The 19,987-nt window shown below is 52.9% G+C and overlaps 1 protein-coding gene across 1 annotated transcript; it reads left to right on the top strand.

The window, feature by feature from the left end:
* The first annotated feature begins 2,781 nt into the window (after positions 1-2,781).
* On the top strand, positions 2,782-19,176 carry FGF6 (fibroblast growth factor 6). The gene is made up of 3 exons (XM_027541063.1): positions 2,782-3,356; positions 4,294-4,397; positions 14,813-19,176. Exons 1-3 carry the CDS (start codon positions 3,011-3,013, stop codon positions 14,987-14,989), a joined length of 627 nt encoding a protein of 208 aa, XP_027396864.1. The 5' UTR covers positions 2,782-3,010; the 3' UTR covers positions 14,990-19,176.
* The last annotated feature ends 811 nt before the right edge of the window (positions 19,177-19,987 follow it).

Genomic DNA, 19,987 nt, shown 5'->3' with positions numbered 1-19,987 from the left:
TTGGCTCATCCAGAGAGAGTGATTGACAGCCCCAGAGGCTGCTGGGCAACTATTTGAAAGAGGGGTCCACGGAGAGGCCTCCTCCACCTGTTACTCTTTTTCTCTATCACTTCACATCCATAGGGGTCCCTAAGCCCCAGGAGAAGGGTCAGGTGCAAATCTGGTAAACCAAGAAGCCCTAGCAGTTGTCAACTTAATTAGCCTTCAGGAAAAATCTATGGCTATATGAGCACAGCAGGGTTGCTATGGAGACAGGCCCAGGAGGCGCATTTAGAACAGGGCCTCATCACATCACGCGATAAAAATAAGACCCAGGCTTTTTAATAGAATGAATTACTTAAGTTTTATATTTAACAGGGGACGATACCAAAGCTATTACTGGTTTTCAGAATATTTTAGGAATCCGAGCTGCCTGCTTCTGCATATGTTAGCAGCCATCACAATATATACTCGGGTGGCCGGCAGTTAGGAAGTAGAAGTCCACGTGTCTCTCCCATCCTTGAGCTGAGAGATGGTCCTTCTCACTTTGGGTCTGTCCTCCTTGAATTGGTTGAGCAATTTTCAATGTGTTTCTGAGAAAAGACTGTACTGTGTTCTGCACCCAGCCCTTTGCATATATCGTCACTAATATATAATAACCCTGCATGGTAATGGTCTCATTTTGCAGACGAGGCTCAGAGATGTTCAGAAATTTTCCAAGGTCACACAGCTAACAAGTGGTGGAGTCAGGATTTAAATCCAGGCATCCCGCATTCCAAACCCCTTTGCTTTGTAAGATGCCAACCACCATCTCTGAACAAAGAATCTGCAATGAGGCGGACCTAAAGAGATTCACTACTTTTGTTGATACCTGGCAAACACCTTGTGATGGTTGAATCTCTCCTCCAAAGGGGTCCCAAAGCGGATGGGTTCCAGGAAGAAATCCACAGAGATTCTGGCCCCCTGCTCATGTGCGCCTCTCCAATCAACCGAGGCAAGCATTCATTCATCTCAAACTAGCTTCTCACCATCCGAAGGGCTGCCTCTTCCTGAAGTCCAAGCAGCAGCAGCATGAACACAAGATTCCAAAGTGGCCACGGGTTAGAGGATGCCTCCACCGGTCCTGGATGTTGAAAGGGTTAATGTGTGCCATCTACCTGGAAGTCCAACTTGAAAGTCCATTTCTTGACAGTTCTGTTTTTGATTATTCAAGACCTTCCTATTTTGCAGAGAGATACTTTTTAAAAATTATATAAGGAAATGGAAACCCACTCCAGTGTTCTTGCCTGGAGAATCCCAGGGACGGGGGAACCTGGTGGGCTGCTGTCTATGGGGTCGCACAGAGTCGGACACGACTGACGCAACTTAGCAGCAGCAGCAGCATGTGTGTGTGTACATATATATATTTAAACTAATTTTCTAACAAGGCTTACATAGTCAACCCGCTCTGTAGCCACTGGGTTCCAATCTTTCCTTGTGGATAAGATGGTGGTCCAGGTGACAGGGGTAGGGGCCCAGGAGGCTGGGCGCCCAAGGGTGAGGCCGATGGCAGAGTGGAAGTTCACGTATTCCCTCCCCTGTTTCCCGCATTTTACCAGATGAAAGTAATCACAGAAGACCGCTGGGCTTCAAGGATTCTGAGAGGACAAAGTGGACATGCAAGGCTTGGCGAAAATCCTAACCAAAGCGTCATCCAGGTGAACTGAGCAGCAGGGCAGAAGGCAGGTGGACACCATGGACTGCAGGTGGGGACCCAGGCCAAGGCTGGAGCTTATAGTTGGAGGGGAAGGCGTGGGGTCTCAACGAAGGCCCTGGGCAGCAGGCCTCAGCCTAGAAACCTTCCCCACACTGCCCGCAGCCTCCACTGTGAGTGAGTGCTATTGAAATGATTCTATGAGGTACCCTTGGCCTAGAGCAAGCTCACTCGATTCATGGACATTTCACTTCTACGACAGGCATCATGCAGAGGTTGCAAGCACTGGCTTTGGACTTCGGCCGACTTTGTATGTTCTGGCTTTGCAGCTTACTAGCTGTCATCATTTGGGCAAGTCACTTAAGCTTGGCCCTGCCTCACCTTCCTCATCTGTGAAATGGGAATGACAGCAGTCAGGTGCCAAGGGTGAACCCCGGTAGGAAAAGGGCTGGTGACTCTGTCCAGGGCTAGACCTAGCTCCTACCCTCTGGCTGGCTGCACGCCAGGACCTGTGTGGAGAACAGAAGCCCAACCCAAGCCCCACCTCCCTCCACAATCCTCAAGACCCTTGGAGACCTCCCGTCCAATCCCTGTCCTCTCTTGCTGAAGGGGTGCAGCCTTCCAGCATCCTCCCGGCCTCAGTGGCCCTTAACAGTGAGCTCTTTCCATGAACAGGGTGACTCAAAGGCCCCGGTCATCACCTGCCACCACGCCTCCCCCATCCCTGGCTTTACCCTTTGCCCTCTAAATAAGGAAGCCAGCACTGCCAGGCCCAGGACTTCTGCCCAATTTGGGTCCTGGGTGGCCTCTCGCCTCCCTCTTCCCCTGGGCCCCCAGCCAACTCCCCCTCCCTCAGAGATGCACCCTGCTCACTTCATTCCTGCCTCATAGTTGGAATGACAGCGGCTCCCAGAATCTGTGGGGTGTGTTGGGCGGGGGGGTGCCGGGGGTCTGGGGAGGCAGCCAGGCCCTGGAGCAGGTTAATGTTACAGCCCTGGATAAGTGAGGTGGCCCACTTGACGTCAGGGTGATGATAGGTGGCAGGGAGGGCCGGGTGGCTGAACTATAAAGACAGGTCCAATCCGATATAATCAACTCGGGTCGGAGCGAGCGGGCCAGCCAGGCAGCGTCCCCAAGCCATGGTCCCTACCGGCCGCGGCTCAGCCTGGGTCCCTCTGCTCCAGACCCAAGTGCCCAAAGCCGGCTTTGGTTTCATGTCAGCAGCCTTCAACTGCCTTCCAAAAATAAGCCCCTGCCGCCATGCCGAGGGGAGAAAAACAAGAAGGGCGGTATTTTTAGGGCCATTAATTCTGACCACGTGCCTGAGAGGCAAGGTGGATGGCCCGGGGACAGACGCCGCTCATCACTATGTCCCGGGGAGCAGGACGTCCGCAGGGCACGCTGCGGGCTCTCGTCTTCCTCGGCGTCCTAGTGGGCATGGTGGTGCCCTCTCCTGCGGGCACGAGAGCCAACGGCACACTGCTGGCCTCGAGGGGCTGGGGCACCCTGCTGTCCAGGTCTCGAGCCGGGCTGGCCGGAGAGATCGCTGGCGTGAACTGGGAGAGTGGCTACTTGGTGGGGATCAAGCGGCAGCGGAGGCTGTACTGCAACGTGGGCATCGGCTTCCACCTTCAGGTGCCCCCCGACGGCCGGATCAGCGGGACCCACGAGGAGAACCCCTACAGTGAGTGCCAGCCGCAGCCGGTTGGGGAAGCGGGGGGCTGGGACTCCAGCAGGTCTCTGGTGCCTGGGGTCCTGTGATAAAGTGGGGGGGATTCTACACTTGGGTGGCCACTAGCTTAGCCACCTCCCCCAACTCGCTTTGCTCCTGCAGGATGCATAGGCTGAGGTCTGAGCATCCTCTGCCATCAGCATGCCCCTGAGGCATTAATTCCTTCAGTATTTCAGGCACCACTGTGGCCTCATAGGACTACCGGGAACCCCCAGCCAGGGGGAGCCACAAAATGAGGGTGGAGAGAACTGGCAAGGATGCTTAGACCAGATTAGATATGAGCTGCTTTTTATTTTACTTCCCTCTTTGAGAGGAAAGGCAAGTCGTTTGCAGATTTTCCAGCTGCAGCTTATCCTTCTTTCTAGTTCAGCTTGCCCCCACCCCCCACGCCCGCCCTACAAGTTGGTGGGTTGCTGTCTAGATGGGCTCTCCCCAGGAGGGGATGGGGCTGGAGGACCCAGGGCAGCCGACAGGGTCTGTGTGGCTGCGGTGTTTGCAAGATTAGATGGGCTGAGATGTGTTGAAATGCGAGGAGACATTTTAAACAAAGCTAATCAGAATTCATTTTTTTTATCCATGTCAAGGACCTCATGTGATTAGGCCCAGATTCGAAGCTACCCTTAGGTTGATGCCCAGGTGGCCACTGGAATCTCTAACTCCGATGTCAGAACTTCCCCCTTGCAAAACTCGATTGTTAACTGTTCAGTAGAATGGACCAGACTGGCAACTCAGCTCCTAAAGTGAGATCAGGGTGGAGGCGACAGAAGGCCTGACTTTCTAGAAGCAGGAGGGTGGGCCTAGATGCACTTGGGGGGGGGTCACCTTTAGGTTGACATCCCACACTGCTTTGCACAATCCTGGGGTAACACAGCCCCTGTCTCTTTGGCAGGCCTGCTGGAGATTTCCACGGTGGAGCGAGGCGTGGTGAGCCTCTTTGGGGTGAAGAGCGCCCTCTTCGTCGCCATGAACAGTAAAGGAAAATTATACGCCACGGTGAGTCCATCAGGCCAAGGGAAGCTTTCAGGCCGCACATGAGGCCTGCCTGCATGCTCAGTAGCTCAGTCTCCTGCCAGGCTCCTCTGTCCATGGGATTCTCCAGGCTGAAGTGGGTTGCCGTTTCCCCCTCCAGGGGATCTTCCCTACTCAGGGATCGAACCCGTACCTCCTGCGTTGGCAGGTGGACTCTTTACCACTGAGCCACCCAGGAAGCCCGTGCATTGAGGAAAGTAATGCAAACTCTTGAGCAGAGATGTGCATATTTATCTAGAATGAGGAGGGGGGCTGTGGGAGGAGCCGGTGCGAGTGAGGTGCTTGCCACTCTGTGCTGGATCGTGTTTTTCTTGATCCCACCCATCAGAGCCTTGTAGCAAGAAGGGAACCGTAGCTCAGAGGGCCATAGGGTCCAAGGGAAGCCGGAGTTCTGCATAAAGCTGTTGTCCAAGCTTATGGTCAGGCCGTGAGCTGGAGAGGCCCAGAGAAGCAGGCCTGTGTGTCAGCCTAGACACGCTGCTCCCATGAGCCACCCACCAGCCACAAGCACAGCTCGGGAAGAGATGAAGCTCTTTTTCTCACCTTTATCAGTGCGTGGACATCTCACTTTAAGATTTTAAGCCCACCAACCTCTGATCCCAGCCACTAGAGAACCATGCCCCGCACTGTACCCCCTTGGCTGGCACCAGCCCCCACCTCTGCCTTCTCCCATCACCCGTCACCACTGGTGGGGACAATGCTAGCACTTGGGTTAACCTCCCCAACTTCCACGTTTCCCCACTTCTCTGCTCTCTCTGACCCCTTCCTTCCTGGGTCTCCCAGCCCATAATTTTGCCATATTCCAAAATGTGGACGGGGAAAGCATTCCTGTGAAGGCAGAGACACTGGGAGTTCTCGCGACCGAAATAAGAAGGCTAAAAAGGAAGACCTGTGAGCCATGGTCGAGGAATAGCAGAGTGACTATTTCTGGGGAGGGCGTGGAGGGCCGTTCTACCCCTGCGTGGGGACAGACGGGAGCAGGAAGTGAATGCGGAGGCTCTGAGACCCGGGGCCGGCGTCCAGGGAGGCTGTCCCAACAGACCAGGGCTGTGAAATGCCCGAAGTGGGAGCCCAGGTGGCCTCGGCCTGTGATCTGCAGCACTAACACCTCTCTGTCTGTGTTGGTTTGTGTGGAGACCAGGCGTGCGTCAGAATCCGTGAGCCTCTGAGGACAAGTGGCTGGAGGCAGGTAGGCTGGAGTTGGAACTGCGTCCTAGTCTGTACCATGAGAGGCGCTTCTGCTGAGGGCCTACAGCCATCACCTGCAGAGCACAGAGGCAGGTCTGCACACAGACCCAGGGTCCCACCTGCAAAGTGAGGATGAAGATCAGATGCACCTCTCGGGGCTGCTGGGGAAGAGTGCCTAGAGAGCATCCCCAGGGCTCCTGACCAACAGTAGGTGCTCAGTACAGGGGAATCATTTATGGTGTCTCAGCACTGCCACAGGCTCCACCTCTCTCCTTCTAGAGATGAGTCTCCTGGAAGGAATCTCTGCATCCACGCCACCTTGGGAACTTGTCACAGGCCAGGTTTCTTGGGTCCCTCCTCAGAGATGCTCAGTCATTAGGGCTGGATTGGGCTGCATATGTTTGTTTTTATTCAAGTTTCCCAGGTATTTCTGAGGTGCAAGCAGGCTTAGGGACCACCAGGCTACATGGGCTTTGCAGGGCAGGGAATTCTCGCTGGCCGAGGGTCACACCAGTGCTGAAGGCTGCAGGGAGATGAAACTGGTCTGCAACGGGGATCCTCAGATGTCCTTTTCACCGCTCTCTGCAAGTGTGATGGAGAGGGGGGTGGTCCCTGGGGCCAGCAGGGCTTTGATGGAGCCAGTGCCCCGCCTGGTACAGAGGATGGTCCCCAATAGCCCCTTCCCAGCCACGTGAGTGTTGCCTGGATCCCACTGGTTGCAGAGCCAGGAATGGGGGCAGTTGGCTCTGAGCTTCTCCGCAAAGTGAATCTTTTGGAAGGAAGCACAGATTACATCAACCCTTATCTCTGCCACCATCATTAACAAGCTATTTAGTATTTCTTTCTCCTTATCCTGAAAAAAATTTAACTGTGAGGTGGGGGAAGGGTGCAAACAGAGGGTCACTGTGACCACTTCCCACTTGAAACCTGGGGTCTCCGTAGGAGAAGCCAGGGAGACTGGGACCAGCAGGAGCGCTGAGAGTGGACAGAGCATTCTGGGACCACGAGGAGGGGGAGACTCTGAAGCATAGGCTGACCCCTCACTCCTGGGCAGATGACTTCAAAGGAGGTCCACAGGACTCACTGTAGAGACAAAGTCCAGGAAAAAGGGGGGCTTCCCTGGGAAGAGCCCTGCCCACCATGTACACCTCCACCTCCTCCCCTCATATACCTCCCAGGGGCGTCTGCCCAAGGGCACCTTCTTGGAGGGGAGATGTCCTCCCTGGAGTCCCAGACCCACCAGATGCTCCTAAACCCCCTCCCCTTACCCTGCAGTGCCCCCCAGGGACCGTTATCACAGTCTGAAAGAACAATTGCCAGCTGATTCCGGAGCCAGGAAGACTCCTGATGGATGGTGATTTCATTCACACTATTTCCCTTTAAGCCCCTGGAACTGTCTCCCTTCCCTGCACGCTCAGCTGCTACTGTGGTCCCTGAGTGGGGTTTCTTGTCGGGGTGGGGAGCCCTGCTGGGGGAGAGACGGAGGGGCAGGGGGCAAGGTAGGAAAATGAGTAACAGTGTTATTCGCTAGGTCGTCTCAGACTCTTTTACAACCCCATGGACTGTAGCCCACCAGGCTCCTCTGTCCATGGGATTCTCCAGGCAAGAATACTGGGATGGATTACCATTCCCTTCTCCAGGGGATCTTCCCAACCCGGGGACTGAACTCACATCTCCTGCATTGCAGGCAGATTCTTTACAGGGAAATCCAAGGTAGGAAAATAAGCGCCAAGAAAACCCACCTAAAGAGTGGACTCCCACGGGTCTCATCCCTTGGAAGGAAGGGTGCAGAGCCTGTGGCAGTGTTTAGACAATATAAACAGCTCACCCGTATTGAGCACCTACTATTTGCCAGGTGCCCTGGGGATGCTCTCTGGACAGCACCCCTCAGCACAGCTGGGAGGCGTGTCTGATTTTCATCTCCGTTTTGAAGATGGGACCCTGGGTCTCTGAGGTCTCAGGTGGATCAGGCTTGTGTGCAGACCTGCCTCCACAGGTGATGCCCTAGGCCTGCAGCAGAAACGCACCAGCTGTGCAGACTGACACCCAGGTTTCAGCTCCTATCCTCCAGCCACTATCTTACTTCTGGCAAAGTCTCTAACCATCTCTGAGCGCAGACCTCTGCTCCCTCTGATGGGGACGGAGGCAGGAATCAGTGAGTTCCAATCTCCTTGATCTTTTTAAAATTAAAAAAGAAAAAAATCAAAGATCTCCACGTAACAGTGGTACTGTTATAATCCTTTAGCTGAGAAAAGTACATAGTGATGAAAATCTACTAGGGATTCAGTTATGCTTCTCAGTGATTTTGGTTTTATTCAGAATAACTGTGTCTCCATCCTTTTCATCAATGGCATCATGACAAAAGGGAAACACAGCATTTATTTCATCCACAGAGGCCTTTGGTTATTACCTGGGGCGTTAACCTGCAGGGAGGGGAGGATCAGGTCTTTCTCTTGCTCTTAACTGCTTCTCTCCCCTAGCGGGAGATGGAGTCTGAGCGGATGGGGCAAAGGGTCACTGGTGCTGACAATATGTGGAAGGGTCAGAGATGGGACCCCAGAGCTGGGGGCGGCTTGCACTGCAGCCAGGGGCCTGAGGAGCCCTGCAGACGGTCTCCCAAATGGCTTTGTCTGCAGCCTGCCTGCTACCCAGGGCGATGCAGGAACGAGGAGTGAGAAGCACGACAGGCCCGGTGGAGGCATCTTCAAACGCTTCCAAGTTGCCGATGCAATTGTGTGTTAGGAACGGGGATTAGAAAGGACAGGCGTCTTCAGAGCCAGGAGGTGCTGTTTCTCCATTTCAGCTAGGGACTGAGAAAGCAGCAGTTGGGCTCCAGGAGGAGAGGGTCTTGGGACAAAGAGTTCTCTGGGTTTCTTCTTACCTCCCCACTCCTTATCCATGCAACCCCCTCCCCAACTCCCATGCCCATAGACGACCAAGAGTAAAGGGGGGAAACGGCCTAGGCAGCCCTAGAAGAAAGAACTTTAAAGACAAGGAGAAACTTCCATCAGTCCGGTGACCTAGTGAACAAAGACCAGAGTCTGGGATGGCTGTCTGGTCCACCTCAGACTCTGAGGGGCATTTCCACCAGCAGTAACTCATGCCAAGACCCCTGTATGTCCCACCCACCCATGCAAAATGCCCCCTCTCCACTGCCAGAGCTAAACGCTTTAGAGCTCGGGTCCTCAGAAGTCCGATTAGACCTACGTGGAATTTAAGACATTGTCATGCTGGAGCTTGGGGCCTGGCAGGCCCCGGCAATGTGATCCGGGGGAATTATTTTCATTTGTTCAAGTAATAATATACGGTAGCTGCTTTTCTTAACACGGCGTTTGCTTGGCTTTTCTCACCAGAGCTGAGGAGCCAACATTCCTGAGCCATGAGACTCGGCTCAGGGACACGAATGATGAGATGAAGCGAGGGGCTGGTCCCGATGCCAGCCTGAGCATCCGTGGGGCTGTGGAGCATCAGCTGGAGGGAAGAGTTCAGGGCCATGGTCTTGGCCTCCTGCCCCCAGCCGCAGAGGGGCTCAGAGAGGAAGGGGCCAGGGAGAGGCAGAGAGGCTTTCAAAGCAACTTCATCCATGTCTCTTCTCACTTTGGATTCGCACAGAATTCTGGGGAGGGCTTCAGAGAGTAAAGAATCTGCCTGCATTGTGGGTCACCCGGATTCGATCCCTGGGTCAGGAAGCTCCCCTGGAGAAGGGAATGGCAACCCACTCCAGTATTCTTGCTTGGAGAATCCCATGGACAGAGGAGCCTGGAGGGCTGCAGTCCGTGGGACTGGAAAGACTATGACACAACTGAGCAACTCACACAACGTGGGGAAGGCTAGGGACGTGAAGTGGGCTGGAGGAAAGAAACAGAGGTTGGAAACTTTCTGAAAAGCTGGGGGTGGAAGTTGAATATCAAAACCTGATGAGCAGAGACCAAAGCACCATGTATAACACCACCATCGTGCACATTTAAACAAATATGTTTTAGAAGATCTAGACCTTAGCAAAAGCTAGATTCTTCTATTGGATCAGGGCAAATGCTCCGAATTTCTGGCTCCAATCTGGCTCAATTCCTCTCTCTTCCTGTCCTGTCCCTGGAGACCTCTGCCCAAGATCTGATTTCCTCTCTAGAGTTTGCAAAGAAAGTGAAGTCGCTCAGTCGTGTCCATCTCTTTGCGACCCCATGGACTGCAGCCCACCAGGCTCCTCCATCCATGGAATTTTCTAGGCAAGGGTACTGGAGCAGGTTGCCATTTCCTTCTCCAGGGGATCTTCCCGACACAGGGATCAAACCCAGGTCTCCCTCATTGCAGGTAAAGGCTTTACCATCTGAGCCACAAGGGAATCAGAGTTTGCAAACCTCACGTGAAACCTCTCCCTTGACCACCGTTTAGATCAGAAATGAATTCTTCTGGAAACTGGCGGGCGGGGTGCTCTCCAGGGTCATAAAAAGTTAAAACCAATTGGTGGGTGGACAGGGGGCTGGACAGGACTAGAGGGAGAGCACAGACCAGTCTCTGATACAAAGCTTCTCTCAGTCCATTTTCTGGGCCATCTTCCATCCTCAATTCCCTCCCCATTTTTACTAATCCACTAACATGACAAGGTAATATCAATACATGAACATGGTTTAAGGGTTGGGGAGGTGCAGAAGAATACACCATGGAAATGAAGTCTCACTCTCACTGTTTTTTGTGGGTTTTTTTTTTTGGGGGGGGGGGCGGGGGGTGTTGGCCATGCCATGCAGTATATGGGATCTTAGTTCCCTGACCAGGGATCGAACCCAAGCCCGCTGCATTGGGAGCTCAAGAGTCCTAACCACTGGACCACCAGGGAAGTTCCTCCCTTTCAGTGTTGTCTCAAAGACCCAGACTGTCCCCAGGGCAGCACTGTCCCTAGCCCTCGTGTGCCAACCATCCTAGGAAGAGCCAGCATCCCTATGTGTGTGCTTATGTTGGCATCATATTTTAAAATCACACAAACAGGAGCAAACTACTCAGTGTTTGAATCTCACTGAACCCTATGCCTTAGGGGCCATCTCCAAACAGTGCACAGAGGGGTTCTGGTTTTTTATGACTGAGAGCATTCTGTGTGTGGCTGTCCCATCACTGAGCGGAGCGCCGCCCGCCTGATAGACGCTGAGGCTGTTTCCGGTCTCTCACTGTTATAGATGCTGCTGCAGTGCGTGACTTTTATACACGCATGGGAGTGAGCCTGTAAGATAAATTCCTAGAAGTGGAAGCACTAATCGAAACTGTAGTTATTATTTTATTCTAATACATATTGTAAATTTTCTCTTGACAGAAGTTACAACAATACACACACCAGCACATCCAACGAGAACTCCTAGTCCCCATGCCCTCACCAGTGAATGCCTCTTATCCAACACAGTTCTCTTTGCAATCCGGCAATTAAAAATGTGATCACACAGTTGTGGTTTATCTTTCCTTTAGGGCTTCCCTGGTGGCTCAGATGGTAAAGAATCCGCCTGCAATGCAGGAGACCCAGGTTCCCAGGCTGGGAAGATCCCCTGGAGAAGGGAATGGCTACCCACTCCAGTATTCTGGCCTGGAGATTTCCATGTACAGAGGAGTCTGGCGGGCTACAGTCCACGGGGTCACAAAGAGTCGGACACGACTGAGTTAGGCGTATTTTCTTATGTTTAAATGCTACTTGTATTTCCTTTTCTGTAAACTGTCTAAAAACATCCATTTTAGTCAGTTCATGGTTCTGAGTATAATAGCAAAATTTAATCTATTGCAAACTATATTATATAGTATAATGCATTGTAAATGTTTTTTTATTCAGTTTGCTATTTACATTCTTATTTTCTTTAAGTTGATTTTTTTTTTCCAGGCAGAAGTCTAATTTATTCCTCTTGGGTTTCAATAATGGCCTCTAGTTTTTGTGTCCTGCTTAGAAAGAGCTTTCTGACTTTTTTTAAAGATTCTCTTCTCTCTTTTTTTCTTGTCTTTGGTCCCACCTGCATGGCTTGTGGTATCTCAGTTTCCAGACTGGGGATTGAACCTGGGCCTTGGCAGTGAAAGCACCACTAGGCGACCAGGGAACTCTCCTTAAGTTTCTCTTTTTAGCGTTTAAGTATTTGTTCCTTTGGAATTTATTTTAGAGTTAGGAATAAAATCATACATCAAATTTTATTATTATTCCATTATTATTATCATATAAGATAGTATCCAGTTCTTCCAACACCATGTTTTCTCCGGTGATTGGAATTGCCACTTTTATTTTATATGCATTTTATGTTCATGTTTGGATTTACTTCTGGATCGTATTCTGTTTGTTGAGCTGCACCAGACTGTTAATTTATGCAGCATTATTTCTGCTCAACTTTGAGCATTGATCCCAAATTCACTTTTCCCTGGAGCTTTACCCATGGACAGCCTTAGGTCCTGTGGTTCCCCCGACCCCCTGTGTCCCGAGAGGCCCCAGGAGTGTGGGGCCAGAGCCCGGTCAGCTCTGTGCCCCGCTCCCCCAGGCTCACCCCCTACCACCACTCAGGCAATAAATGCAGGGCTTAGAAGCTAACTTGTCCTACAACCCACTGCAGCTTTTTTTAAACTTTGTTTATTTTTGGCCGCTCTGGGTCTTGGTTGCTGTGGGGACATTTCTCTAGATGTGGAGAGCGGGGTCTGCTCTCCGTTGTGGTTCGCGGGCTTCTCACTGTGGTGACTTCTCTTGTTTCGGAGCACGGGCTCTAGGGTGTGCAGGCTTCAGCTGTTGCCACTCCCAGACTCTAGAACACAGGCTCAATAGTTGTGGCTCACGGGCTCAGATGCTCCAAGGTGCATGGACTCTTTCCAGACCAGGGATGTCTGGAAAACCTATGTCCCCTGCATTAGCAGGTAGATTCGTAACCACTAGACCACCAGGTAAGCCCCCACAGCAAGTTTTACAGGAATGATGATCCCAGGTAAGACAAAGCCTTCAGTGCTTTTACTTTCAACCAATCTATGAATCAGTTGGAGGGGAATCATTATGGCAATAGCAATTATTTTTCACTTTATACCATGCATTATTTCAGTGAATGCTCCCTCCAATTCTGTGACAGAATTGTCCTCACTGCTCCCATTTTACAGATGAGGAAGCTGAGGTTTAGGAGGTGAAATCACTTGTCAAGTTCACATAGCTAAATAAGAGGTGAGTCGTCACATATGCTTCGCCTACTTTGATTAGTTTCTTTTTCCTGCTTTGGGACATTCCTTTCTTCATTCTGCAAATATTTTTGAGCACCCATGGCAAGAAAGATAAAAACTTGTAAAAAACAGAACTCCCTGGTGTGATATTCAGAAGCCAGTTGACACAGCTGGTGCAGACTTTGCAGGGTCGTGTCCAGGAAATGAACATCACAGGGAGGTGCCTTATCAACAGTAGCCCAGGGGTGTGTGAGGGAAAGACAGGAGACCTTCATTCAACGAGGGGTGGCAGAGGGATGGGTGAGTGGTACCCAACGTATTACCTAGACAGTGCCCATTGCCTCTCACTGGCTCTCGCTGCATTCAAGAGCTACCCCTTTGTGGGCATCCATGAGCCCCTATTATAGCATCATTCATCCAGTGTCACCTGCTCAAAAGGACGCAGTCTTTGTCTCAGGGAACTGTGTTTAGGAGTCCCCTGGGATGGTGCATTGTTTTCAGTGCTGTCAGACTGGTTCACTCGGAGCCCTGAGGAGCCAGCTCATCACCCTTGTTCATCAGAGAAAGAGGCTCTCGTCCACCCCACACCGGCAGGGTAAGGCCAGGCGCTCGTAGTACGATTCCTCTTGAGAAGGTCAGACGACACCCCTGGCACAGCCGCTCAGCCATTGAGTGGGTTTTTTATAGCCGATGGCCTCAGCCGGCAGGAAGGAGTCAGGTATTATGCTCAGCTTTGTCTCTGTTTCATTCTGCATTTCTCTAAAGACCAGACCCCAGGCTTTCTGGCCCCCCAAGGGAGCGACCTCCACCTGAAGCCCAGAAATCCCCCCAGCCGAGGGCAGTGACCTGGGTGGGTTTGAATGGAGGGCCCCCTCTTCTAGGAATAAAGGAGGACTTGGGTGATTTATTGGGGCTGAACTTGTCGATGTGTGGCAGGAAGCCTGGCCCTCAGTTTCTGAACAAGTTGGTCCTCACACAACTCGATCCAGCAGGGACCCTTCATCACCAGCCCCAGACTCCACGGCACCATGGGTCACAGAGGGAACCAGGCTCTGTTCCCCATAAAGTCTCTGCCCATCACCATCTCATTCCTGCCTTTCTCTGGAGAATGGTGGATTCCTAGAGGGCACCAGGGCTTCCCCGGTGGCTCAGTGGTAAAGAACCCACCTGCCAATGCAGGAGACATAATGAGACATGGGTTCTATCCCTGGGTCAGGAAGATCCCCTGGAGGAGGTCATGGCAACCCACTCCAGTATTCTTGCCTGCGGAATCCCATGGACAAAGGAGCCTGGTGGGCTACAGTCCATGGGGTCGCCAAGAGTCGGACACGACTGAGCACGCACGCACAGGTGACACCAGGCACCTCTGGGCTCAAAATCAAAGCCGAAGATGGGCCTTTTAAGGGCAGCACACCTGGGCCTTAACCTGGGAAAGATGGGAGGAGGGATCCAACTGCAGAGAGAATTACCATAATAACCAGACGCAGGAGTGCTGGGAAGGCCTTAGAAAGTTGTCCGTCTCAACCTCCACTCACCTGCCCCTCTTGATGGTCCCCCAGCACGCGGAGTGCAGAGAAGGGAAACAGGTCTGGAGGAGAGACGGCTGCCCCAAGGCCACACAAGTGGAGCCATTGATCAAACCCCAGTCCCCAGTCCTGCTCCACTAGATCCTCTCCCAGCAGACTCGAGAAGACAGCTTTCTCTGTCCCTTCCTGGTGCTGTCTCTGAACGTAATAAATTATCATCCAGGTGTTTAGGAGACTGAGTGCCCACGACTGGCAGCCCGGAGCACCCCCGTTCTCCATGTGACACAGGCTGTCCACCCACATCCCTGGGCCTGAGTTTTCTCATAATGAAGAGGGGGAAGGTGAGGGGGGCCCACGAGAGCTCCGAAGGCCCTCCTGTTTTCAGCTCCAGGCTTCTGCTTACCCAGGGTAGCTCAGAGCTTCCAGCGGTCATCCGATTCAGGGAGGCGAGGAGCCCGAGGCCTGCTGGGCTTCGTTCATCACTGATGCTCTGCCGTTTGTTCGTTTCCTCCACAGCCCAGCTTCCAAGAAGAGTGCAAGTTCAGAGAGACCCTCCTGCCCAACAACTACAATGCCTACGAGTCGGACCTGTACCGAGGCGCCTACATCGCGCTGAGCAAATACGGAAGGGTGAAGCGGGGCAGCAAGGTGTCCCCCACCATGACTGTCACGCACTTCCTCCCTAGGATATGAGGACCCCGGAGGAAGGCTCACAGGTGGAAAGCAACGTCTTCTGTTGGAATTTTGCACAAGTGGACAGTTCCCCTTCCCCCTATGCCTCCTGAGTTGAGCTCCTTCTCTGCTTGGGAGGGGGGAGACCTGAGCCGGTACCCAGAGCCACCGGACCCCATGGCGTGTGACCCACCCAAGGGAGGGGTTGCAGACGGGCTCCTAGAATGGCAATGGATTGATCCCATGCTCTGACCTCAACTGAGGGGAGAAAGTCCAGAGAAACTCGTGGAAGAGGACCCTGGGCGCTGGAAAAGGAGGGGACGAAGTGTGTGTGCTGATGTATATCCATACATCTCAGTCTATACGTACAGACATCTCAGTCTATATCATCAGAGCCGAGGCATCTGGGCATCTCCGAACAGGTTTCTTCCTCCAGGCATCACCGGAATCTGCCTGCAAGAATGTCACCTGTCAGCCAGCAGGATCGATGCGTGCTCCCATTCTGCCTCTTTCCAATCACCTTCCCTCGCAGAGGCTGCTGACCGCGTGGGTTGCCTCGGAGGCGGGGGCAGGAAGCAGCTGTCCTCTAAAGTGCAGAGAGGACAGGGTGACAGGGCGTAAGATTTAGCTGCAGACAGAAAGACTGAGCGGGCACTCAAGGCATCCTGGGTGTGAGGGCTCTGGGGCCCTGGGACACATTGTTGGGGAAGCTGGGGGAGACAATGTCCCCTTTTTTTTGGAGGAGAAGGTCGGAGCAGTGTGTGAGGCTACTGGTAGAAAACTGGCTAGAAGCAGCAGAGTGGATGGGGCGTCCTAGAGAGAACCTTTCTGCCCGGAGGACTGAAGTGCTGCGCGCGGCTCCAAGAACAAGCTGGGGCCAGGCTGCCTGCCCGTAACTTTTCCACGTTGAACTGGGTCTTATTTTAACCTCAGATGACAAGGATCCTAATAATGGCAACCTCTTTGGCGAGCATCGAGGGGCACAAAATAGGTCATGAAGGAAGTAGAGAGGTTTCAGACTTCAGATGCTAATTCCTCTCCAGTAACGTCCAGGAAACTCACCCAAGTTCTCATCTGATACTCTCACTTCCTTCTCAGCCGACCTCCCCCACACATGCACCGGTGCCTGGATGCAGCGGAATTGGGCATCGTGATGTCCGGAGTTTGCCCCCCTAACCCCCTCCAGTAGGAGAAGAGTGATAATCCGGTGAAATGGAGCAGCCCAGCTGAAGCGGCTCCTTGCTGCCACAATGCCTTCTTGCCTCCTGGCCTTTGAGAGTATTTAAAGCAGAGGTGCCCCAAGTGACTATAAATGTTGTCCGCCTGAAGCCTTTGGATGCCTGAGCCATTGGGACGTTCCTAAATCTGAAACCAGAGAGACCCGTGTCGGAGCACACATATTTTCGGCGGACGTGGACGGGCGGGTTACAAACTGAGCTGACACCCTCTGTGACTCTCAGAGGCCCCGGCCAGCAAGACCAGCCCTTCCTCTGCTGCAAATATCCTCACCTTTGACACACCTCTCTATTTGCAGATGTGTCCAGCTATAGATAGAGCCGGGATGAGCTGAAGTCAGGGGCTGACGATCCAAGGGAGAGACACCCTGCTGGTCACCTCCTCTGCCCGGCACATATCAGGGCAGACATGTGCTGGGGGAGGGACAAGAGGCTGCACCAAAGTGAGCAAAGATGCAACAGACAATGAGAGCTCAGGATGAGAGAGAACACAGCCAGGTCTTGAATAGAAACTGGATGGAGCTGGGGTCTTGGTCAAGCAGAAGGGGAAACCATTGGTCCACCTTGACTGTTTGGAATATTTCAAGTGTAGGTCTGCTTGGAGGCAGGGGACAAAACAGATTGTTCTTCAGGAGGTCTTGTCCTGAGTAACTGGTCTGTTTAACAGGGTATGTTGGAAACCGATGCACTCACAACCTGAGTGATGGGTCAGCTCCCAATAGGATGCAGTGGCGTGTAGGGGTTCTGGGTGGGGACGGATGGACCACAATCTGAAGAGGAGAAGGAAGTCACAGGTCCCAAAATATTGGTTCCCTTCTCCCCCAGGTGCTGCACTCTCTTGGCAGGACAAGGCTCTTCTAAGGAGAGTCATGAGGCCTCAGATGGTTAGATCTTTCCTGCAGCCCCTTAGAGGCTTATAAAAGTGCCCAAATCCTGACCAGGAGTTTCCCCAAATGTCCACTCCCATCTCTGATGCTGGAAGGGAGGATGAGAAGCTCTCAAATGCCCGGGACCGGGCAGGCTTGATGCCCGTCACTCCAGTATAACGCATTGTCCGACGTCCCTGTGGGCAGCTGGGTGTCTGTTCTCACTGGTACCCAGGCCCATGGTGTACTAGAGTTTCCGTACTTCAAAGATCACCTCTGATGTATGGCTGAATCACTGACTCTTTAACATCCTTCCCATCCAGAGGAATTCTCCCAGGGCTTTCCCTCTGACCTGTGAGCAACTGAGCTTAGGGGAAAATCAACCCCCATCCATAGACATGGGATCGGGGCAGAAACAGAGGGAGGTCTGCACCGGTGTGCAGAGTTCTCTCCTTGGTCATCCCCAACCGAGGCCAATGCTCAGCTGTCAGCCCCATTGCATCCAAACGGCTGCAGGGAGGTGGCAGAAGCAGGGGAACAGAGGTGGACCCCACCTTCCCGCCAAGCATGGACTAAGAATGTCTTGGGTCCTCCCTCCACCAGATCCTAAGCTGTGACCCTGGTTCATGGCCTCTGTTCCATCCCAAACCACCTCCAGGAGCTCCAGGCAAAGGCGGGGCTCCAGGAGCCCAGAGACTGCCTTGTTACCCCTTCAAGAACAAACGATGCAGAAGAGAGCAGCAAGGTGCACCCCCTGAAGGTGGCTTCTCAGCTGGACGACTTAGCTCAGGACAAAGAAGGGGGGCCAGGCCCCTGAAGAATCTACCCCCTCCTCGGGCAGCCATGGGTGGACCGCAGAGGAAACCAGAAAACGCCCTGCTTGTTCCTGTAGGTCACTCACTGCCTCCTGACCCCTCCATCCCCACTTCCCAGTGGAAAAGCAGCGTACAACTTTGTGATGGACACTCCATCATTCTTCTCCTTCGTACCTTCCCCTCCGCCCCCACATCCCACCACACCTCCAACGCACACCCCAGGCCTGTGGTCAGGGCTGTTCTGGGGCTTAAGAAAGAGGAGAGGTTCTCCTGTCCTCTGCTCCAGGCGACAAACTTCTCTCCTTCAGGCACATCGCTTTCTCCCCAGGCCCGGAATTCTCTCCTAGTTCCCATCCTATCCAGAAGCAGGTGGGACTCTCCAGCCCAGGCTGGCTCCGCCCCTCTCTCGTCCTGGATCTCGGACCCTTCCTCATCCTGAGAGAGTCCTAGGGGAGGAAGGAAATGCACGAGGTCGTAAGCTGCCAGTCTCCTTCCCCCCAGAGTTGGACTTCCATCGCCTTTGCCCACTCTGGGCCACGGCTGCTAGTACAAACCAGACGCGGTCACTGGCCTCTGGGATGAGCTCTCTGCCCTCCCTTTCCTTTTTGCCCCTTTTCATGTGGACACAAGCTAGATCGCTCCTACCTCTTTCTATCCCAACGCTTTCCCCCAAGGGCTCTGGGTCTGTCACCACCAAGGAGGTGTTCTCTGCCCCCCACCCCTCCCGCACCTGCGAAGTGGGTAGCTAGTATTTCTACACTCTCCTTTCAGCAAGAACCCAACCATTCATTGTGCTACCTCCCAGAAAAATGCCAACAGTAAGAAAGTTAGGGTCAGGGCCAGAAGAGTAGATGGAAACACTGACATCTGTGCTTGTCCCAGAACTGGTGTGTCCTCTGCCCTGGACAGGAGGCAGGAGTGACTGTGCCCACAGCCTCCCGAATCTGGTCCACCCGGCAGACAGCTCACACAGACCGTGTGGGGATGCCCCACTGAACGGCAGAGTCCAGCACCCACACCGCTGGGTCCTCACGTGGGTTCTCCTTCCTATTCATATAAATCAATCAGTACCTCAGGCTGCATCCCAGGGCAGAGCCTGGGTTTAGCGGGTAGGAAAACGCAGAATTTGTTCAGTCATGTGCTTGTAAAATGTGATGCTTCTATTTTTTTTTTTAATATGTATGTGCTATGCACAAACCATATCGTGTTCCAGCAAAAAGGAAAAGGTCTTTTTATACGTTCCTCTAAACTGTTGGACTCCACCCCTCCTATTAAAACCGACAACAAATCTTTGGGCTGTGGATTCTTTTTCTCCTCTCGAGGAGGAAGGCAAATTGGAGAGAGAAAGCAGGAGTGCATGGTGCTGTGGATTTTTAAGGCTGGAAGTAGTCACATGGGTCGCTTCATCCGTTCTGTATTTTACAGAAGGGGAAATACAGCCAAGGAGGGAGAAGGACGATACTGTCAGCCATGGTAGACCAGGGAAGCCCTGGTGGGCCAGACGCTTCCCTGGTGGCTCAGCTGATAAAGAATCCACCTGCAATGCAGGAGACCTGGGTTCGATCCCTGGGCTGGGAAGATCCCCTGGAGGGGGAAATGGCAACCCACTCCAGTATTCTTGCCTGGGAAATCCCATGGACAGAGGAGCCTGGCGGGCTACAGTCCTGGGGTCACAAAGACTTGGACACAGCTGAGCATGTGCACACACACAGTGTGCCAGGAGCCTGGTTGTGCACACTTCTGGGGCCATCAATCATCTTCGTTACTCATCCACGTATTCGCCCATCCAGGATTATTAATAGTTTGGGGGCACCTGTCTCTGGGCTGCCCTGGGCTAGATTTGGGGGCAGGCATGTGAGTGAACAAGGCAGAAACAGTTCCCTAGCCTCTCACGGACTTGCATTAAAAATATAAAAATCACCCGTGAATGTATTAAAGTGTAGATTCCAAGCCACACTCCCAGCATCTAGGCCTGGGTGGGCCCAGGAATCTACCCAGGCAACCCCGACATTGCAGAGCCCTGGTCTAGAAGGATGACTGAACTTGTAGAACATTTGGGCCAAGAGAGACTTTATAAATCATTTTTAAAAATCTTTTCATGGG

Source organism: Bos indicus x Bos taurus, chromosome 5 (assembly GCF_003369695.1).
Source record: "Bos indicus x Bos taurus breed Angus x Brahman F1 hybrid chromosome 5, Bos_hybrid_MaternalHap_v2.0, whole genome shotgun sequence".
NCBI classification, from domain to species: Eukaryota; Metazoa; Chordata; class Mammalia; order Artiodactyla; family Bovidae; genus Bos; species Bos indicus x Bos taurus.
This window is presented reverse-complemented; position numbering and strand designations above follow the sequence as displayed.